The sequence below is a fragment of the Mirounga leonina genome, unplaced genomic scaffold, assembly GCF_011800145.1.
Source record: "Mirounga leonina isolate KUSES-001 unplaced genomic scaffold, KU_Mleo_1.0 Mir_99, whole genome shotgun sequence".
Classification (NCBI taxonomy): Eukaryota; Metazoa; Chordata; class Mammalia; order Carnivora; family Phocidae; genus Mirounga; species Mirounga leonina.
This window is the reverse complement of record NW_023270971.1, coordinates 639,911-664,104: the sequence shown is the minus strand read 5'-3', so window position 1 is coordinate 664,104 and position 24,194 is coordinate 639,911. Positions and strand designations below refer to the sequence as shown.

The 24,194-nt window shown below is 36.2% G+C and overlaps 1 protein-coding gene across 2 annotated transcripts in view; it reads right to left on the bottom strand.

The window, feature by feature from the left end:
* LOC118006806 (protein mono-ADP-ribosyltransferase PARP8) overlaps positions 1 to 24,194 on the bottom strand; it is a 172,617-nt gene that overhangs the window by 24,994 nt on the left and 123,429 nt on the right. For both annotated transcript variants that reach the window (XM_034999591.1, XM_034999592.1), the window contains exons 12-17: positions 21,847 to 21,972; positions 20,765 to 21,329; positions 19,145 to 19,195; positions 18,947 to 19,042; positions 8,874 to 8,966; positions 804 to 929 (exon numbers count right to left, since the gene is read on the bottom strand). In XM_034999591.1, the coding sequence (XP_034855482.1) occupies positions 804 to 929; positions 8,874 to 8,966; positions 18,947 to 19,042; positions 19,145 to 19,195; positions 20,765 to 21,329; positions 21,847 to 21,972 (1,057 nt within the window). The remainder of the gene's footprint in view (positions 1 to 803; positions 930 to 8,873; positions 8,967 to 18,946; positions 19,043 to 19,144; positions 19,196 to 20,764; positions 21,330 to 21,846; positions 21,973 to 24,194) is intronic.

The window sequence follows — 24,194 nt, the reverse complement described above, 5'->3', positions numbered from 1 at the left end:
GCAGACGCTTAATGACTGAGCCACCCAGGCGCCCCTGAAATTCACCTTTAAGTATACTCTATGTGTACTCTTGCCACTTATGAAGGAAGGAAAGCTTTTCCAAGGACATTTTATATAGCCATTGTGTCTACAAAATGATTTCAAGATGGATAGTAAGAGAAACTAAGGCAATTTTAGCTCTCATGCAATTTGAAAATTTTGCTATTTCAGAAGGATTCTGCCTCATCTCCACAAATATTTATAAAACTGTTTTCTCAAGGAATGCCACTTGATCGACAATATGGACTAAACTTTCACTAATCTTCAGGTAACTAGGGAAAAGGCAAGGGATGATTAAGTAAAAATACAAAAGAAAGCAAAAATCAGTCCTTTTACCCACAACCCTTAAAATTACCATGAGGTTATATTACGCTAGACTCTCAAAACTATATAATGAAATTAATCATATCAATCATTACTACCTAGTTTATTACTGCTATTTACCTGCCTTTCATGCAGATGGGATGTGTAAAGATTGCAATTTGAGAGGATGAAATGGGTCTAGTTTCATAAAGATGAAGTTCTGAAAGTGATTTTAAAAGATGAAAGGACAGGGGAAATAATAGGATATGGGAAAGACTGAAGGAGGCAGTAAATAGAGTTTGTGGGAAAAGAACGGTATTTATTAAATGGATAGAGTCCACCACGGGTCAGAGATGGGCCTGATGAGGGAGTGAGTTAGACGGAAAGAGGGAAGCTGGCAGCTCTAAAATCTCAGCTGCTGTTACAGGGGGCGGGAGGGGCGTATGAGGAGAAGTACTCACCCTGGGGTTGAAGGCCAGCATCTGAGGATCGTTAGGATCCACCACAGAAGGATATGGCTCGAAAATGACAACTTTTCTAGGAGATTCCAGTGCAGACCTACACATGGATACTAGTAGATCTACCACCTTGAAACACATACATAAGAGAGTTAGCATCCTTCGCGATCCAGCGCGTGCTTTGCCATTGCTCCTCCCGCTCGTGGTTGCGGAAGTTAAGTAGGAAAATCTCAAAACTGCTACCAACTTTGCGGCTTCAGACCACAGTTGACCAAACCTGACCATTAACTTCAAATGACTGACATGTGTTGCTTCCGATAACGTCCTAGTATCTCTTTGTCATGAACTCTCTACTATGCTCTCACATTGCTCTAGGTTCCATGGCAGACATGCACAAGAAAGACAGGTCCTCTCTTTCATGGAATTTACATTCTAATGGAGAAGATGCATAACCAAATAATCAGTTAAATATATGCTCAGATACATTTCTGGTAGTGTTGAATGCTGTAAAGTTTAAGCAGGTGTTAGAGACTAAGGCAATAGGGAATGCTGTTTCAGAGTGGCTAGGAAGGTGGTGGTACTTCAACAGAGACCAGAGTGAAGACAGAGAGCGAGATAGAGCTCTGGGAGAAACTATTCCAGGTGATGGAACTGCAAATTCAGGAGATGAGTCTGACGTGTTCCAAGAACAGTAAAGCTCCTGACATCATCTTACTTCTTCCTACTCTCTGCCTCAGGCCATTCATGACCTTTGGTATGCTAAATATGATGGCTTTATTCCTATGTTCTTCTGTGACCTCTTAACAATTTACTAAGAGGCAGTGTCATTTAACGGTTAGGAGCAAAGCCCCCCTTCTCCAGTTCCCAAAACAATATGCTTCTGGCAAGTCAATCGAGAAAACGGACACTGTCTAAATGGAGAGAGGGCGCCCAAACAGACACATCGACAGTGTGAAGATAGGGGACATCATAAGGAAAGCAGTGGACTTAATCTTTACAGAGAAAAATATTTCTAGAAAGCTTTTAGACAGGCATTTAAAAAATGTAGAGTAAGAGTAAAACAATTTTTGATTCTTGTGGTTCATGGGAGGGGCACTGTGACCTAATGACCATGTGCTCACTATGTTGTGTGTACACTCACAAAACACATCCACCCAATCACAGCATCCAGAACTTCCAGTGACCTAAAATAATCAGCAACACTCAAGCCATTGGGCATATGATCTATAAGAAACCCTTCCTAAAGTACACAGACATACACCCCACAAGACTCACTCAGAAAACAGTAGAACTGAAAGAGCTACTATGTTTCCAACACACTACACCCTTTATGTGTGTGTGTGTGTGTGTGGTTTCCAAGCAATATATATAATAAAGACATAATAAAATCCTTTTTGTCTTCTGCACGCACACTTACACTCCTTCTACCCCAGACAGATGCACTTTAACCTAGACACAAATTGTTTTTGGCATTTTCTGGTCTCTCAATAAAAGAAAAATCCAAATAAAAACTCCTGAAAAAGAATAATCAGTAAAATAAAACAGCCTTTTCTGGAACTCTGGCAGTGGGGAGGGAATTGGTACTATCTTATAAAAATTTTTAAGAATTAAAAGTCACAGTATGCAAATGAAGTGTTAGAAAAGTTCATGCCCTTTGCTTTAATAAAGGGTCAAATGATCTTTGATAAGGGTACTAAAACCACTCAGTGGAAAAGAATAGTTTTTTTATGAATGACGGTGGGAAAACTGGATATCCATATGAAAAAAAAAATGAAGCTGGACTTTTATCTTACACCATACACAAAAATTAACTCAAAATGGAATAAAGACCTAAACATAAGACCTTAAACTATAAAATTCCCACAAGAAAACATGAGGGAAAAACTTCATGACATTGGACTTGGCAATGATTTCTTGGCTTGACACCAAAGCACAAACAATAAAAACAAAAATAGACAAATGGGACTACATCAAACTTAAAAACTTTGGTACATCAAAGGACACAATCAACAGAGTGAAATGGTATGGGATGGGAGAAAATATTTGCGAATCAGGTATCTGAAAGCGGGTTAATATCCAGAATATATAAAGAATTCCTACAACTCAACAAGAAGAAATCAAATAATTTGATTTAAAAATGGGCAAAAAACCCAGATAAGCAATTCATTAAAGAAGACATACAGATGGCCAACAGCACATGAAAAGATGCTCAACATTATTAATCATCAGAGAAATGCAAATCAAAACCATAATGAGATATCACCTCACAACCATTAGGACTGCTACTATCAAAAAATAAAAACCAAAACCAGAAAATAACAAGTGTTGAGCACATGAAGAAACTGGAGCCTCTGTGCACTGCTGATGGAATTATAAATTTGTGCATCTGCTACAGAAAACACTACTATGGAAGCCCCTCAAGAAGTTAATAATAGAACTTCCATATGATCCTGCTGGAAGTGACAATCCCACTTCTGGATATATATCCACAATAATTCAAAGAAGGGTCTTAAAGACCTATTTGCATACCCATGTTTACAGCAGCATTATTCACAAGAGCCAAGAGATGGAGGCAACCAAAATGTCCATTGACAGTTGAATGGATAAAGATGTGGTATTTTTACATTTTGAAAATTTTGAAAAATTATTCAGCCTAAGAAAGGAAAATTCCATCACATGCTACAACATCGCATCGATAAACCTTGAGGACATTATGCTAAGTGAAATAAACCGGTATAAAACAAACCACAAAAAGACAAATACTGTAAGAGTCCCCCAAGAGGTATTTAAAGTAGTCAAATTCATAGAAACAGAAAGTAGAATGGTGATTACCGGGGCTGGAGGAAGGGGGCTACATAAGGGGAGTTGTTTAATGGGTATAGAGTTTCAGTTCTGCAAGATGAAAAAGTTATGGAAATCTGTTTCATGACAAGTTGAATATTGTAAACACTACTGAACTGTATGCTTAAAAAAGGGTTAAGATAGTAAATTTTATGTTACGTGTTTTTTATCACAAGAATAAAGATACAAATAGATACAATAGTAATAACCTGAACAATGTATCCCTTTCAATCAAATATTTATTAAACACCTTGCGCCAGAAGCATCAAAACAATCAAAACTACCAAAAATTATATGCGTTCTTCTGCCAATAATTTCATCATTGGAGTCAAGTAAACTATAATGAAATAATAGACATGGGGGTAGAGAATTCAATTAGAATATTTCTGCTAAATAGATGTTCTAAGCCAACTTAAAAGAAACAGCGTTAACTACCACAGCAAAATCTCATGCTGTCCACCAAAGCCTCCTACTTCTTGCTTCCCAGGTAGAGAGCTATTGACGGGAGGCAGCTGCTCTGCGTGCGACATTTCCACCCCTTTTGTCTACGTAAGGCTTCGTGATTAGTTTTAACCAATGGAATTGGATCGGCGGTGGAAAAGGGTGGAGTTGATGAATAAACAGGTGCACCTTCTTCGCTTTTATCTCTGCCTCTGCTGTATGCCATGTACCTAAGACAGCAGAGCCACACAATGGAATGGGTCCAGTTAACTCAATCATCACACAGAAAGCTGCCCAACAAACATTCTAACTGGACGGTTGTGGGAGCAAGAAGTAAAAATGTGTATCATCTTAAGCCACTGTAATTTTATGACTTATCTGTTACAGAAGTTAGCAGGCAGAATTTTTGAACAAGAAAAGGTCTGTATAACACTGTTTGGATTTGTATTCATTTGCACGTTAATTTTTCCATGGAGTAAAATGTCTACTTAAAAAAAATAAAACATAATGAACGACTATGTTTTTTTTTTTTTTACCCCAAATCATGTATTTCCCCACTCCCAGCATTTTAAATGATTCTTTTTTTTTTTTTTTAAGATTTTATTTATTTATTTGACTGAGAGAGAGACAGTGAGAGCGGGAACACAAGCAGGGGGAGGGAGTGGGAGAGGGAGAAGCAGGCTTCCCTCTGAGCAGTGGGACCAATGTGGGGCTCGATCCCAGAACTCTGGGATCATGACCTGAGCCAAAGGCAGATAGATGCTTAACGACTGAGCCACTCCGGTGCCCTCCCCCCCTTTTTTTAAGTAGGCTCCACGCCCAGAACGGAGCCCAACAAGGGGCTTGAACTCACGACCCTGAGATCAAGACCTAAGCTGAGATCAAGAGTCTGATGCTTAACTGACTGAGTCACCCAGGTGCCCCAAAATGAAAGATTCTTAATGGGATCTTAGCACATAATGGTGAGTGCTATAGTCAGCAAGTTCCAGACATCTTTCTTCTTACACTGAATAATATAATTGAAGAGGCAATCTGGAGGCTAATATACTTAGGATAGAGAAATACAGAATTCAAACAATGGGAATTAGGCCATTTGATGAGTGAGAAAAGGTCAGTGGGTTTATAGAATCACATGCTTCCAAAGGCCATTATATACAATCCATCTGGTAGAGCAAGACTCTCAACCCTCCCCTGCAGGTAAGGAAGACCCTGGAGCACTTGCAAATGAGAAAATTCAGGTCCAGGTGAGTAAGAAAGGCAAGTGCAGGAGTGGCCTACAGATATATAATGTATTCTGGAAAATAGGTGAATTTAAAATTGAAGATCAATGGCTTTCAAACATTTCAATATTGATCCCTTTTATCTTTTTTTTTTTTTTAAAGATTTTTTATTTATTTATTTGAGAGAGAGAAAGAGCACAAGAGGGGGGAGCGGGAGAGGGAGAAGCAGACTCCCTGCTGAGCAGGGAGCCCGATGCGGGACTCGATCCCGGGACTCCAGGATCATGACCTGAGCCAAAGGTAGTCGCTTAACCAACTGAGCCACCCAGGCGCCCTGATCCCTTTTTTTCTAAATAAAATCTTATATGAGCGCTGTGAATTGTGTAAGACTGTTGAATCACAGACCTGTACCTCTGAAACAAATAATACATTATATGTTAAAAGAAAAAAAAAAAAAGAAGAAGATAGCAGGAAGGGAAGAACGAAGGGGGGGAATCATCGGAGGGGGAGACGAACCATGAGAGACTATGGACTCTGAGACAAACAAACTGAGGGTTCCAGAGGGGAGGGTGGTGGGGGGACAGGTTAGCCTGGTGATGAGTATTAAAGAGGGCACGTACTGCATGGAGCACTGGGTGTTATACGCAAACAATGAATCATGGAACACTACATCAAAAACTAATGATGTAATGTATGGTGATTAACATAACATAATAATAAAAAAAATAAAATAAAAATAAAAAATAAATAAATAAATAAAATCTTATATGAAAGCTCAACACAAATAAATAAAACGGAGCTGTTTTGGTTGAAACAGCATATGGGGGCTTGGAATCCTAGCTGCTGAGACAATCTCATCCCAGTCCAGCCTCCTGCAGTGTCCATTTAAGGACGGTTCTTGCAACCTCAGAGAACCACTTAAAATGCAGGAGTCAACAGATGCACCAGGATTACTGAGATACAGTTTCTTTCTGTCTAGAAAGAGAATCAGTTTCCATGTAATCTTTAGAATTATAACCAGAATATTGTGTACTTGCTTTAAAGTAGTGAAAAGAATATTCTGCTTCAGATAGAATCACTAAATTGATATGATCGAGTAATTGTGTTTTGTAACTATCATTATAAAATCCAAAATTAACTTCTCTTTAACAACCATTATTTTTTGAGAGGTATCTATAATAAGCGGGGGGGGGGGGGGGGGGGGGAAGCACCTAATATTCTGTCAATCTAGCCTACTGTTATCATGATGTTCATTTTCCTTCTAATTATTTCTTAGTTCCAGGCTCTAACTCCTTCCCTTTTCACATCGTCTGAGGGACAATTTACATCCACTAAAATGCACAGATGTTAACTTTACCACTTGAAGAATTTTATATATATATATAAGATATATATATTATATAATATATAAATATATATAATATATATAAAATATATATTTTATAAATTATATATAAAATATATATAATACATATATACCCACATACCTATTCATGTATGTATATTCACAAACATACACACAGCTGTGTAAAGCTTAATCATTTTTACATAGCTATGTTTTAGTGTATGTGCTGCTGAATCGAGCACTTCAAATAGCTATAAACAGCATATATTTAGGATCTTTTTTTTTTTGAGCAGTATTAGTTCCAATTGATGAGAAAAACTTCCACATTTCAAAAAAAAAAGGAAGGAAAGGAAAAAGATCCACCATGGTCAGATACATTTGAGAAATCCTCCAAGTACTGGCTACTTATTTTCTTAGTTTCAGGGATTCTGAGAGCCTTTAATATGCAAATATGTGCATGTTAGCTGTAGGGGCGATATTAAGCCATATTTCTGAAATTTAATCATGGAATCTTTTTTTCCACATTACATATGATCAATGCTATACTGTTTGTATTATTGTTCATTTATAATTCACCATATCATAACTGTTTTCCTTAATATTTCTTCAAGGGGATGTACCTCCATTTAGGTAATCAGTGAAATGATTAGGTTAACAGGATGTATGTACATCCACGAGGTCTGTGCTAGTCTATATTAACTGCTGTACTTTCATCTGGAGTAATGCCTGTTAATTCTAGACATTCGATACTTATTGAACGAATGTCTGGTTTTTTTTTTTTTAGATTTTTTTTTTTTTTAATTTATTTGAGAGAGAGAGAGAAACAGCATGAGAGGGGAGAGAGAGGGTCAGAGGGAGAAGCAGGCTCCCCGCTGAGCCGGGAGCCCGATGTGGGACTCGATCCCAGGACTCCGGGACCATGACCTGAGCCGAAGGCAGTCGCTTAACCAACTGAGCCACCCAGGTGCCCGAACGAATGTCTGTTTTACAGTCATTTTCCCCCACCCATCTTTGCAAATTTTGTAAGTAACAGACTGGTAATTCTCTTCACATTTAGCTTCCTGTTGATTTTAGTAAAGCTGAATATTTTCTTACGTTTCTTTACTAACTATATTTGTGAATCGTGTGTTCATTTCCTCTATTAATCTGTTATAGTCCTCGTGTTTTTCTTTTCAAGTTTTATGTGCTTTTATACAATTATGTTTGAGGCAAAACAAATTTTCTCATACTTAGCTCTTAACATTCACTATTTTTTCAAGTAAAAAACATAAAGTATGTATGGCAAAACTCTTCATTAAGCCATTAGGAATTTGTTTTACACACAGTGTAAAGGGCTAAGCTGATTTTCTCCCCCATGTTGCAGGTCATTTCTTCCCACCTCACTTACTAAATCATTTTAATTTTACAATGTGACATGATACTTCCTTTGAAGTCTATTAAATGTATTTATAATTAGATCTCTTTGGGGGATTATCTGCCATTCTATTCTTTGCCAGGACTGCATTTTTTTAAAAATATAGGATTGCATAATATGTTTTTGTATATGGTCGGTCTAGCCTCCCTTAATTAGCATTCTTTTCTTTTTTTTTTATGTTTTCTCTGATTTTTTTTCTTATAAATTTATTAGGAAGTTAGGTTCCATAAATAAATTTAAAAAAAGCAATTGAAATTTTGATGGAATTCATGAAGTAAATTCTGGCATCTTTAGAATTTATTTTTTCCTTCCAGAAACATGGAATGCTTCTCTACTTCCAAGTTGTTTCATTCATTTTTATATTTTTCTTCCTATGTCATAAACACTGCTCTTGCAAAATTGGATGCTTTTCCTTATATGTTCGGCCCTTTATCTTTTCACCTAAGTTTGAAAAATAAATTGGCTTCCATTTTATGGCACTATAACTTTACAAATAAATTTTACATAATGCATGTGCAAGGGTTTCAATATTTCAACTTCACCATGACAGAATCACAGTTATTTTTTAAACACAAGAAAGTTGGCTTAATTTCTTCCCTCGCCCAACTGCCAAATGACAAAACACTCACTAGATACAGATAGCAAAATTCAGTTTCCAGCTAAAAAAAAAGAATCAAATGCCAGCTTGCTTTTTAATCTAATGTCAAACTATCAAAAATGTGTCCAAAAGAAGAGCAGACTGATGGTAACTAGTGGATCAGAATAAATTTTTCAAATCAAAATCAGGACTAATTAGCACTGTGTGCTCCTACCTGAGCTCCAGTTGCTATCTCATCAGCAGCTTCGTTCATTACTCCCAGGGTTTGAAAAGCAAACACACACAGCTCTCGCTCACACACAGTGGGCTACAAAAGAAAGGGCAATCAGTTACAACAGTTTTTTCCATTTCCCAATTCCTAAATTAATTTTATGACATTCCATTAAATATCTAAAAAAAAAATGCGAAGTTTCAGAATGTTAAAAAGAAAGGAATCATAGGACCCTATTTAACAAAAGTTAAATTTCTAAATTTGGGTAACAATTCAGGAAAATAATCATCTAGTGATATGGAGTCACTAATACAAGAAATTCATTTCAAATAGTTGTAGGTGCTTGCACTTAGAATTTTTAGCAATAGATGGAAAATCCATCTCTCCTACTTAATACACATTTGTACCTGATATGTATTAAAAAAAGCAGACACCTAAGCTGGTGATATACTAAAAAATGAGGTTAAACCCAACAGCTGTGTAAAACAAATATATCAAGAAGAATTCCACTTTTTCCTAGGTAATTTTCTTTGGAAGGAATAAGCATGATTCTGCTTACTTGCTACCCAGCTCTTGAAAGATTGGTTTTGTTGCAAAGACTTTTGACTTCAATAACCTCCTGAAGTCAACAGCGCTGAAATATACACTCTGCAATTGCTTTGGGAGACTTCTCATCTTTCACATCTAATACAGTGTCATCTGTCTGATTTATCTTATCTCCCGAGTTACGTTGCATTAGGTAGCTGATGAAGCCTGACACGATACAACCCACGGTGCCGCTGCCTGGCAGACAAAAGGCATTTTGTTAGTGCCACTGCTCCTACGCTCACTCATTTCCGAGGACTTAGTCTAGTGCTTAACCAGTGGGAAGTATGGTCCTTTATGGTCCATCCTTCATGTTCAGAATAGGTCCATACGGTGGCTTTGTGGACAGAAGCATGACCGATCACAAACATTTCTGGTTGATGTTTCCCAAAGAGAATTTTAGGAAAAAATCAACTGATACATCCCTTTGTCCACCTTAAAAGGGCAGTTTGATTACATTTCAGAAACATCAGGAAAAACTACCTACGAGAAGAAATTAATTGGAGAAAGCCCTTCACCCAGACTCAAACTATATACACACTGCTATATATAGACAGCTATACTTAGAGCAGACTGTTCAATTTCTGCTTATTCTTTTCTTAAGGGTTTAACCTATTTTTAATATTCTATTTTTTTGTGTGTTTATCTATGTGCATGTATGTCTCAACCTCAATTTTCCCCAGGGACATTGGTTGTTTCTTTTGTTCAATTTCTGGGAGCATGATATGGTCTGAAATAATAAGAGCAATCATTTATTGTACCTTTACCACAGCGACAAACACTATATTGGTGTATAGTGGACCTGTATACAAAAAGAATCCATGGAGAAGATAAACCATGGAAATCATAAAGGGCCCTAAGAATTTATTCATGTACCAGTTACCCAACAACCTTCACTGAGGAAGTAAACAGGGACACAGAAGGTATTTTATTTTTAATACTACTCTCGTCAAATAACCATACATTTTTTGTGAATAAAATCCATCAATCCCAAAGGAATAATAGGATAAAGCTTATTTAGTGTAAACAAGTAATAACTGATTTTATTTTTTCATTTGAACTTTGGCAATCAATTATACTTATTTTGTGATCATCCAAATATATATGTATGTATGTACATATGTACATGTATATTCACAAACAGATTCCAGGGAATGTTTTAAAACAATAGAAACTATCTTTTACAGTACCAAGTTGTTGCTTTAAACAATGGAAATTAAAATGAAATAAAATATCTCACACTCCACTAGATTGGATGGATAAATTTTTAAGATTTTAATATAGGAAAAATGTCTAAGACTGAAGAAAAAATAGAATATTCTTACATATCTCTATCACACTTTGTCCCCAATCTTAAGTATTCATGTGCCACCCCTGATTTTGTCTCAAATAATTTTTACCAATTTCACCCTGACCTCCTACTTTTTTTTTTTTTTTATCTTGGTTAACAAATGAGCAACATTTCAATGCTTTCTTCTGTATTTCCATTTCATCCTCTTCCCAGACCTGATTATATTCAAATCTCCAAATCACATGGACTTGCCAACTGACCCATTACTTTTTTTTTTTCAAGGATTTTATTTATTCATTTGAGACAGAGAGATACAGAAAGAGAGAAAGCATGAGCAGGGGGAGATGGAGGGGGGAAGCAGACTCCTCGCTGAGCCAGGAGCCCAGCGTGGGTCCCAGGACCCGGAGACCATGACCTGAGCTGAAGGCAGACGCTAACCATCTGAGCCACCCAGGTGTCTCTGACCCATTACTTTAAATAGTAAACATACATTCCTAAAGATAAAGCTATGGCTTGATTACTTTATGGACACTTCTTTTCTTTCCTTCATCTTTTTGGTTGAAATGTATAAGGCTGATTTATAGGAATATACGGTTACTGCAACTATTTGAAGAAGGAAATCAGATACCCTAGAAAACTTTGGGGGGAAAAGGGCAATTTCGCTACCACACTAAAAAATTAGAAATACACATTACATTCTTATAATTTTATCTTCCCTCTTTTTAAATAGCAAATATAGAGGTAGTAATATGGTGATTAATTTATATGCTATATTAACACCAAACTAGGTAAATACTAGTGAATCTTTAAAATAACAATTCTGTATCTACTGCTCATTTTTACTAGAAAGTTCAAGACAGTATTTGAGATGTAAATCAACTTAATTTTGAGATAAACATTTACAAACTAGATTTTGTAAACTTTTGACCCTCCCTTCTCCCATGTTTACCCACATTTTATTTGAGAAGTTGAAAATGTCAACACAAGATAGCACACGAAAACAAAGTTCTCAAATCATATTAAGCAACAAGATTAGATGTCTCATTGCTCACAGAAAGGATATCTTATTCAAAAAAGAGAAACCTAATCATTCTTACCTAATGAAACATAAGTAATTATATTGTGGGTTAGTGTTCTCCCATGTTAGCTGACTCTCAGCTAATCCCCCACCCCCAGCATATTCTGCTATTACTATACTTATTTATACAGAAAGCTCTAGCATCAATTAAAAATAGAACGTAGGTGGGTCACCTGGCTGGCTCAGTTGGTAGAGCATGCAACTCTTGATCTTGAGGTTGTGAGTTCAAGCCCCACATTGAGTGTGGAGATTATTTAAATAAATGAATGAATGAGTGAATAATAACATATACCCCAATTTTTTTAAGTATTAAAAAAAGAGAACATAGTCATTTAATAGCTATTACTGGATAAATGTAATGATGTGTCTTACTACACATAATTTAATACAAAGCATATATGCCTAAATATAACCAAATGTGTACATCATTTATGAATTCATTTTTTAGTTTACAATCAATAAGTCTTAATTTGTAAAATATTACCAATTCTTAATGTTATTGTATTGTCCTCAAGCAATTAGTTCCTGTAATTTGAACTGTAAAACCATGACAAGTCCCTCTTGCCATTCTACATACATAATTTTTTTGCAATATATTCATTATGCACCATTTGAACACAAGGATAACTTTATATGTCCCTAAGATTTATTTTAGAAGTTTTAAAGCTAAGACAAATACATTTTAAATTTTAGTTGAATCAAAACCATTTAAATGTGTGCAATGAAAACGTATTTCAAAAATGGTGAAGCCCTAAAGAATATTTTAGAAACTAACTGCATTTTAGAAACTTTGTGTCTTCAATGAATTTAAATTACTTCCTACTAAAAACAGAAATGGTAAAACTCAAGAGAATCTAGCTATGTACTTATATATAGCATGGTGTAGGTGAGAGGTTTTCAAACCTTTTCTGCCATGCTCTTTCCGTTCAAACAAAATTTTTCATGTAAGCCCAATATATAGAACAGATAAAAAATGGTGATTGTTCCAATGGGGGCAGATGCGCACAGTTCAGTTTTCCTGTCTGTAAAACAGGGATAAAAAAATCACATCTAGCGAACCAGGTTAATAAGAAGACCAAGAAAGAGAACCAAGTAAGATAAGGTTTAGAAAATCTCCCTGAGCTGTTTAAATATTAACAATATTAGGTAACTTGGATAAGCTATACCTTCTACTTGTTTTAACCCAATGTGTATACAAAAATAAGTGTTTAATAAAAATTTTCATTAAAGCTTATTATGAAATCATAGTTTTATTTTCATATCCATAGTTTATTGAAACCCTTAATTTATTGTTAAAATTGTTCTTGCTAAAAGAGAAATGAGCAATGTAAATAAAATTCATAATTAAAAAACTATGTTTTCAACATATGAGAATAATTAAGAATAGCTACCAGAAATTCAAAACCTATAAGCCTTTAGCTCTTTGTATTTCTGATTTTATAGTCAATGCTTCCTGTTCTTTTCATGGTTTGGAAGAGAGACACATTCAGGGCAGGGATGGGGCGGGGGGGAGTTCACTGTCCATCAAGAAAGACAGGAATCCCACAGAGATCAAGACAGATTTATAGTAAAGATAGGCTCATGCCTGTTTAAGTTTCAACACAGTGTTCCCTATTATCTCATACAACTAAAGTTGTTGTTTGAGCCTTAAAACCAATTTCTTTCTACTCATTTTGGATGTGAAAAAAATCATATTTCTGAACTAAAGTGTTTGGTATAATTACTATTTAGCCTGTATTTCAAAAATTGAAATCTTTTTTCTGTGGCATGAGGTGGGGGATGCGAGGAGGAGGTGAGGAGGGAACAGGATGTGCTTTTCCATCCATTCTTCAAATATTAAAGTCAGACCTAAATACAAGAAGACCTACCTGTTTTACTCTTAGGAAGTAAAATGCGACATATCAGGGTTTACCTACATGTTCAGTTTCTCAATAATTTTCATGGGAATGCCTTAAACTTATGACCAAATTATAACTGGGTGTCATTAATTACACTCTGAAAATAAGAACTTAGTTACAAACATTTATCTAAGGTCCACAGCTCAGGTTTCTCAGCTGATTTTGCTTCAGTAGGACTGGGCATTATTCTCGAACAATGATACAAGAATCTCAAGCCTCATCAGTGCATTCATAGCAAGCAATCTGGAATATTTTCACATGACAGGAGAAGAAAATGAGATCATAATTTTCATATCATATGTTGATCTGGGAAATGGGAAATTCTACTAACCAGGGACATACAGAATGATTGCCAAGTACCAATGATAAACTTCTAAACACAGAGACCCCAATCCTTACAACCACTGTGGTTTTCTCCAACCCAATTCAGCAGCGCTTGTGCAGGTTCAAAGAAGAAGACAAAGTTGCATTGATCATGGCGTTCAGTGTGAGTATAACAAAAAGACAAGGACACTGGGAAGGAAGAGGCTGAGAAAACAGTGGTGAGTCTGGCAATAAATCCTTATTTTTGTGTTTTCCAAAAATACTGGATGAAGACAAAATCAACATTTTAAAGCATCAACAGTTTGCTGCATTAATACTCTAGTTGACTGCAAGATGTAGAGAACTACTGATTGGGCTTGGGTTTGGTTCTCTGATCATGATCCAAACTGCACTGCCACACAGGAAATCCAGGACTCTAATAACAATCCTTGTGATGTTAATGTGAGTTTTGTGCATTTTCAAAGTATTACCTGTCAGGCCTCATGCCTGGGAGTGACATTTATAACCTTTGTGAACAAAGAGATAAGTTGGTCATTGTGGTATTTCTAAATCAGGAAGCAGGGTAGTTACTGGTGGTGCAGAAAGTATGACATGCTTACCCTGACCTCTAAGTGACAGTACAGTACAAGTAGTGACCAAAATGTTAGGACTTCTGGAAAATGGTAGTAAAGGGCGACTTACATCATTCAGTAAATAATCATGCTTAGAGAAAAGAGGAAAAAATAAGATACAGTTTGAATTTTGAAAGAGAGAGATCTAACAAATGTAATGAACATTAGGCAGAGAGTTCTATGGGACCCCGAGTTTTATCTGACCTATTTAATCACCCACTGGGATATGACTTCTCCTCTTCACATCTCTAGGAGTTATTACAGTTGTAATGTGTCATCTGAGCGGAATAAATGGTCAATGAGTCGGTATAGTGATTAATACTCCAGAAGAAATTTTATGTGTAATAATTTTATACATTTCTATTAAAATTACAGTAAACTTTTTGCAATATAAATGTGAGAGATACAGAAAAAAACGAGTATGCCGGATTTAGGTTAAATATCTGTTTAAGACCATCAAAAGGCAGTTTTTTCTGTTTACTTCTCTTCCTTTGACTTCCATTTCCTGATTTGTGTTTACTTCTCTTCCTTTGACTTCCATTTCCTGATTTGATTTCAGCTGTCATTTACCTTACTATTTAAGAAACCAAAGTAGGTTTTCTGATTTCCTTGGGTATCAGTCTGAATCCCAGCAAAATAAAACCAGCGGATAACCAGCTATATACTTTTTTAGAAAACATCGTTATTTACATAAGCGCTTCCACTTCTAGAAAGAGACCACCAGCTTCACTGGTGCAGAATAAAACAGTTACTTAAAGTAAAACAAAAATTGAATCAAGGCACAGAGAATACTGATAGCAAACAGGATATTTCTATCACTTACTATGGGAATGAACTGCCAGTAACTGAACCACAAGGACCACAACACATGCAGTAAATTTCCAGGATGTAAAAGTAGTCAGTTCAAGTACATGAGTCAAGAGTAGCATCATGATTAAGAACTGTGGCCTTGGTGCCATTCTGCCAGGGTTCGAATCTTGTCTCTATCACTTACTAGCAATGTTGATAGTAAATAAATTACTGTTCTCCTCATCTGTAAAGCAGGGCTAATAATAATAATACCCACCTCACAGGGTTATCATGAGAGGATTAAATCACATAATCCATGTAAAATGATTTGAAACGCATGATCACATAAAAGGCACTCAAAAAGCAAGTGCCATTAATAACCTTACTACTATTTTCTGGAGTGAAGATCACATTGCCAAGGATCAAGCAATAGATCAAGATCCACAGACGAACACTAACAAAATAAAGATGGACCTCCTGGTGGGATAAACTGAGATGACCAAAGGATTCTCCTTATTCTCATCATAACTACACAGTTCCATGTATCACATAAAAATAACAAACTTGCACAAATTTTTAATAAATAAAGGCTGATTTAGTTAATTTGGGTTTCAGAGTAACATTGTATCTCTTTGAGAAAAAAGCTCGCTGATAGAGAATAGTGTATTGGTGGCAAGATAAACTTTTTGTATGTTTTCCATAAACAAGTAAAATAAAACAAATATATCATATACCTTGACAAAAGATCATGATCATAAACGGTTATTACATGTTTCTTAAAGTATAAATCCTAAAATGCAAACAAGTGCTGACAAAATTGTCTCTCTCTAGGCTTTATAATTTGTCTTTTCAAGCATATATTCCCAAGAACAGGACGAATTTCTCTTAAAAAGTACAACAGAATCTAGCATGGTGCCTTATACTTAGGAAGCCTTCAATAAGCATTTATGATGCAGTTTTGAAATCAGGCAGAAATAAGCTGAAAGTACAGCTTCTACCCATACTAGCTGGGTGATGCTGAACAAATTGCTTACCCTCTTTTCGATCTTAATCCTTTTATTTGAACCATGAGCCCGAAAATACATAAACCACAAGAGTTTTGTGAAAATCAAATAAGGAAGCAATATGCAAAATATCTATCTGTACACTGTCTAGCACATAGCACTCATGTCATCTGCAAATGGAGATCGTTCTAGTTTTTCCTTTCCGATCTGGATACCTTTTTTTTTTTTTTACCTAATTGCCCTGGTTATAACCTTCAGTGCAAAGTTGATAAGAGTGACAAGAATAAACTAACTCAAAAATAAATTTATCCAAGGATGTACAAGACCTGAACGATGAAAACTACAACATAGTGTAGAAAGAAATTTTTAAAGGTCTAAATAAATGGAAACATTTCCTGTGTCCCTGGATTGGAGGGGTTAAAATTGTTAAGACAGCAATACTTCCCAAACTGGCCTACAGATCCAATGCAAACCTGTAAAATTCCAGCTGCCTTTTTTTGCAGAAATGAACAAGCTGACTTTAGAATTCATATAGAAATGCAAGGAACCCCAAATAGTGAAAACAATCTTATAAAAGGAAAATTAAGTTGGAGGACTCACACTTCTTGCTTACAAACTTAATGCAGAGCTACAGTAATAAAGACAGTGTAGCACAGATGTAAGGATACACATACAGGTCAGTGGAATAAAATTCAGAGTCCAAATAAACTGATACATCTATAGTCAAATGATTTTCAACAAGGGTGCCACAATCATTCAATGGAGAAAGAAGGTCTTTTCAACAAACAGTGCCGAGGCAATTGGATAGCTACATAACAAAAGAATTAATTTAGAACCCAACCTCACACCATATGCAAAAATTAACTCAAAAAGGATCAATGACTTAATTCTAAGACAGAAAATATAAAACACATAAAAGGAAATATAGGTGTAAATCTTTGTGACCTTGGATTAGGCAACAGTTCAATTGATAAATATGGACTCCATTAAAATTAAAAACTTTTGTATGTCACAGGACGCTATCAAGAATGTGAAAAGAAAACCCACAAAATAGGAGAGAATATCTGCAAATCACACATCTAATAAAAATCCAGTATTCAGGATATATATAAAGAACTTTAATAACTCAACAACAACAAAAAAGAAATAATCCAATTAAAAATGGGCAACAAATATAAAGAGATGTTTCTCCAAAGAAGATGCACAAGTGGCCAATAAGCACATGAAAAAAAGCTCAAAATCACTAATCATTAGGGAAGTGCAAATCTGAGCCACCATGAAATACCACTTCACACACACTCAAATGGCTATAACTGGGGTGGAAAAAAAGGAGAATCACAAGTGTTGGAGAAGATGGAACTGGAACCATCATACACTGCTGGTGGGAATATAAAATGGTACAGCCACTGTCAAAAATAGTTTGGTAGTTTCTCAAACACTTAGAGTTAACATATGTCCCAGCAATTCCATTAAATGATGAATGGATAAACACATGTCGTATATCCATGAATGTAATATTATTACACCAAAAAAAAAGGGAATACACTATTGATACACGCTATTGGATGAACCTTGAAAATATTATATTGAGAAGCCAAAAACAAAAGGCCACATAATGTATGATTCCATTTATATGAAATGTCCAGAATAAGCAAATTCATAGAAACAAAAAATAAATTAATGGCTGCCAGGGGATGAGGGAAGGAGAAGACTGGAATGACTGCTAACAGTTACAGATTTCTTTTTGGATAATGGAAATGTTCTGGAATTAGACAGTGGTGATGGTTGTACAACACTGTGAACACACTAAAAACTATTGAATTGTATACATTAAAATAGTGAATCGCACATTATATGAACTTTATCTCAATTTAAAAATTGCAGAAAAACTTGAAACTGGATCATTCCTCCCAAATTGCACATCTAAAAAAATGGAAAAATTTATTTTTTGTGGCAACACATACACATTGGTTCTTACTTCTATACTCCCTCAATAATGCCCCAAATGTTTCAGTGAGCTGGCATTTTTTTGAAATCTTTAAAATTCTGATTCTTTGTATATCTCTTCTAACTTCTACACTTTCTTCTCTAGAATAAGCATCTTAAATTGTGTGGTTTTGAAGAAACACTGCTCACAAGCTTGCATATATACATCTGTAGCTATGTGAATCTCTATATTCACCTACATCTACATCTATTGATATTGATGTAGATGGATACACAGATATAAATAGAGGGAAAGAAAGAGAGACGACAGATAGGCACATATAGGAAATTCACTAAGAAATATTTTCCTAATATGAAACGACCTGCTCTTCTTTCATAGACTTCTTTAGAAATAGTGATTCTTTTGTCAAAATTACACCACCATGTGTATTAAATAATTTGCTCAGTAGAGAGCATTTACCGTAAATCAAGTTATTTACTTATTTATTTTTATATCTTAACCCTTTTATATTCTATATCAACACTGATATTCTACCAGTGAGAACTTACCCTAAGCATGGGGCCATTTTGAAAGACATGTGGCTCATCACAAACCACACAGTATTCATTCAATACAGGGATCCGCTGTTCAGCAAACTCAATTGTCTGAATAAAACAACAAAGATAAATAATTAAGTCAAGTTCATAAATAATTTGAAAACCCATTAAAAGCTAAAATATTTCTGCAACGGATGACGTGGCTCATACCTGCACTAGGAAGCCACGGTCTCGTATTGGAATGCATTTGGCACCATTTGGCTATAAAAGGCAAAGTAAAAGAAGAAAACAATTTTTTAACTCAGAGAATATATGAATTACAGCCTTTGACTTTTTGCAACAGTGAATACAAGTGTGATCTAAGGTCAACTGTAATATGAATTAAATCACTGATTATGACATCAAGATTTTAGAATTTCTTTATAACATACTTTCTGCCATTACTACCACAAGCCTTGTCTAAGCTAAACCAATAGTATTCTTAATTATTTGGTCTTCTAGTAAAAATGACTGGCATTTTTAAATGATCACAAAAGCTTATTTTCTCTACTACTTTTTGTCAAATGCTCCCACCTCCTCATTTAGACTATTTCCATCTTATTTTACAATGAGAATTATTCCTCCAAGGATATATGAGACAGCTACTGAGGGGGTACAACACTAAACTATTGTACTGTAGTAGGCTTAACCATACAGGAAGATTGTAAGGCATTTTCTTTTACAGAATATGTGAAATTATCTTTCTTAGGTGAAACTGTCACGGAAAACGTTCTATGTTAACATTTTGACATTATTTTCTGTGTGTCCTTACTGCTTACTTTTGATAAGAAATGGGCTTTTAGGGATGTCCATCTAAAATTATCAACATACTTAAATACATTTTCTTAACACAAATATAATTTTATGGTATCATTTACAATATAATTTTAGAAATAAAGCTATACAAGAGCAGCACAACTTTCTGATATTGTATCTTATTTTTTTCAATTTCATCTATTACTAGGTGTATCCATATATATGGCTAAGAGTTAAGTATACCCTTACCCCAGCGCACACACGCATTTACTAAAAGTAAACAACATTTTTATCAACTATTTTACGTATTTAATATACATAAGATAGGTCTGTTTCTTTATCTGAAATCAGCTATAATGCTGATCACTCCAAAGGTAAACTCCGTGTAAGACTGACTCCCAATAAATACCACGCAGAGGACTTAAGTTTGAATACAGTTACCTTCTGGCCCTATCTCCACCAAAAAACTTCAGGATAAAGTGATTTCAGTTTTAGAAAGTAGACACTGAAAGCAGCTTTAAGTGAAGCTTAAAGTAGCAGAAGTAGATGTTGCTTCTCTCCACAAGTTAACGATGTTCACAGGCAAATGTTCTTATATGTATATATAAAAGGAAGGACATTACTCTGAATTTAATTATTAGACAAACTTTGTCCTCCACTACTTATGTATGAGAACTAGAGAACAGATAAACCTACTTGATAAAACATTAAAATGCCCTGCTTGCTTAAAAGGATCGGATTTGTGGATCCAACTAACTTCCTTCCATTTTTAGCAGCTTTCATGACCACAACAGGAATTTGGACTAGACCTTCAATCAATAGCTATATTTATTTTTTCAGAATCAAAATGAACATTCCAGTACTGGTTGCCAATGTCTGGTATGCTATAGTAATATCCAAAAAGAAACAAAGGGTAAATTCTAAAAAACAAAAACGAAAACGAAGATCTTGCTTCTTTCCTCTACCAGGTCTTACAAAAACCTCTCCTGCACCTTGGCTAACATTTAGGAACTCAGGATGAAAGTATTTACGCACAGCAGGCTGGGAAGATGACGATGAAGACGGTGTTAAGATACCGATAAGCCCTGAGGTCAGAGAGAGCCTCCTGCCCTCTGCGTTAGGTTCCTTGAAGAGCTCCGTCTTGGATGACTTGGGAGCACTGGAGTAAGACTTGCTGAGCAGCTTGTGGTTTTTCAGTCCATACAGCTCTTCCATTCTGAGATTACTGGAGTAAGATCTGCTTAACAGTTTGTGAGGCTTCAGGTTGGTGGTGTGCTCGCATCGCGGGTCTCCAGAACAGGACCGAGTCAACAGTTTGTGCGACTTCAGAGTGAGGCAGTCCTCTTGCTTGACAGCTGCCGGGCAGGGCCGGTTCAAAAGTTTGTGCGACTTAATGGCCGCCACCGCCTGCTCAGCCCTGGGGTCGCTGGACAGGGAGCGACCAAAGGTCCTGTGCGACTTGGTGGCGCACACGTCGTCGGTCTTGACCGTACTGGAACAAGTCCTCCGCAGCAGCTTATGCGTTTTGGAAATTCCATCTTGCTCAGATTTCAGTTTGGATTTGCTTTTACCACAACCAGGGGGAGGATAACTTGGCGACCTTGAAAACGGAACAACAATTAATACAGGGCAAATCATGAGTATGACACACTGCGGAGAACACCTGTTAGGCGCAATCAACTCAACTCGACCACAAATACCACCTCGTTTTAATACAGCCCATCCAGCTCAGATAGCAACCGCAATATGGGCACAGTGATCACATGGGCTGAACTGAATTATATTTTTCCTGCAAAGCAAAAACAGATTATCAGGTTTTGCACCCCTCCTGTCCCAGAACTCTTTGCAGAACTAATTTTGGTACAGAAAAATCTATGTGATTAGAAAACACAGAATGTCATTTTAACACATTTAACGCATGTTAAGAAAACGAACACTCTGAATGCAGAAATGGGTATCTATGCTTTTGATGGAATCGACAGAACTTGGTCCGTTCTTTGAAGTCACACAGAAAATAAATGAATGCCAAGACTACAGAAAGAATGCTCTGAAGTACCTAACTATGGAGCAGCACATGCTCAGAACTGAAGACAACAGAGAAGTCATCTGCTACCCACCTGCGCAAGGTAGAAAATAAATGCAGGGGAGATTTCACCTTCTTCTCTGACAGCTTCTTATTGTGCAGGCAACTGGATTTCTCTTTGCTCTGTTTCCACTGCTGTGTAACGAATGTCTGCATGATCCTGTCAATCCAAAGTAAGTCTGTCATCACAGCTCCAAGATGATATGAGATTTCCGTTATTATGTAGAGAATGTATTTATCAAAGGAAAATAAATGCATAGTAATTGGTGAGATTATAATTTAAAATCACACGAGATGTTTCCATGTGTAGGAAAGCACCATGTAGAAAATTTCTATGACTTTATTGCACTTTGGTTAATAACTCATTAATTACTATGATATGATTAATAGCATAAATGACAAAAGAAGTGATAAAATAGGGGCGCTTGGGTGGCTCAGGTGGTTAAGCGTCTGCCTTCAGCTCAGGTCATGATCCCAGGGTCCTGGGATGGAGTCCCACATCGGGCTCCCAGCTCAGTGGGGAGTCTGCTTCTCCCTCTCTCTGTCCTCCCCTTCCCCTCACCACTTGTGCTCATGCTCTCTTGCTCTCTCTCTCTCTCTCAAATAAATAAATACCTTAAAAAAAAAAAAAGAATCGATAAATAATAGGCTATAAAGATATTTAGAAGGGCAGCCTTTAAACAACTTTAGCCGAAGTTCTTTAGCCAAAAGGAAGTTCTGAATTATTTTGCTGGTGACAGAAACACATTTTGGAAATAATGTTTGATATTAACTATGATTTTATCACTTAAGATACAAGTAAAGTCAATTTCTTTTTACTTGATTTGCTTATGCAGTTTTCTTCATGAAAAGGAAAATAAAATGAAACTGTGAAATCGTTAAGTAAAAAGGAACCATGTAAAACTGACTCTATGGAGAAATATGAAATCAGCAAATTTTCTCTCTCTGCACAGCCCATTCACTTTTTTTTTTTTTTTAGATTTTATTTATTTATTGGACAGAGAGAGAGATAGCGAGGGCAGGAACACAAGCAGGGGGAGGAGTGGGAGAGGGAGAAGCAGGCTTCCCGCTGAGTAGGGAGCCCTATGCGGGGCTCAATCCCAGGACTCTGGGATCATGACCTGAGCTGAAGGCAGACGCTTAACAACTGAGCCACCCAGGTGCCCCTAGCCCATTCACTTTTAAATACACTGGTTTTTTAAACAAAACTGTGTGTCTTGGGGTGCCTGGGTGGCTCAGTCAGTTAAGTGACCAACTCGTAGTTTCAGCTCAGGTCATGAATTCAGGGTCATAAGATCGAGCCCGGCGTGGGAGAACAGAGTCGGCTTGAGGTTCTCTCTCTCCCTCTCCCTCTGCCTCTCGAGACCCTGCCTACACATGCACGTGCAAACTCTCTCTAAAATAATAAATAAATCTTAAAAAAATATATAAAATATAAAAAAACTGTGTGTCTCTAAAAGCTTTTAGTTACTATCATAAAACAGGAATTTGGCAACTCCTGATCTCAGTATTTTCTAAGTCAAGACCACGGCTCATCACTGCTTCATGGCAAAGAATCCTGGAACATCAGCTGTGGACTTGGACACAGTATTGTTTTCTGAGAAGGGTCCCTGACTGTGACAACTTCTCAGATCCCACCTTTCAAATGGCAATGGCAGAGGGTCTGTTAAGGCTGAGACTCAAGTAGATGTGAAATTTTACAGTTAAACTTTATGTATACAATAAATTAAAATATTCTGATTTTCTTTCAAAAGTCAATTCAGCATTGCCTGCTTTTCGTGTTCTTCTCAGTTATTTCTAACACAGATTGCTTTTGGAGCAAAAAAAAAAAAAAAAAAACACCCCACAAAACACAAAACACTGGTACCAATATTTACCATTTATAATATACCAAAGAGTAATTTATATAACAGATCTTTTTTTCTTTTAACTCTCAACACCCCCAGAGAATAGTAACTATTACTCTACACATTTTACAAATAAGGCTAAGTAAGGTTAAAGACTGAAATCATCCCAATTTAGCCTGGTAATAAATGGCAAAACTGCAACACCTATGCTATCCAATATGGAATGACCTATGTTAACATATGCTACTCCAACAGGTGTGACTCTTAGCACTGAGACCATTATTAATTTCTCAAGATCCTCAGTTTCTATCAAATTAACATCGATCACCACAAAGTACAACCTCAGACTTACCACCCCTGGCCTTTAGTCAGCAAGCTTAGTTGAGTTCAGAAGAAACAGTCATTTATGGAATATTTTGGGGCCTTTTTAGCTACAGAGGTAGTGAGGAAGAAGGGGATAAAACTGCAGTCTATGATGCAGGATTCCAAATTTGCAGTAAATTCACCTTAAAACTCAGGCCAATGGAAATTTTTT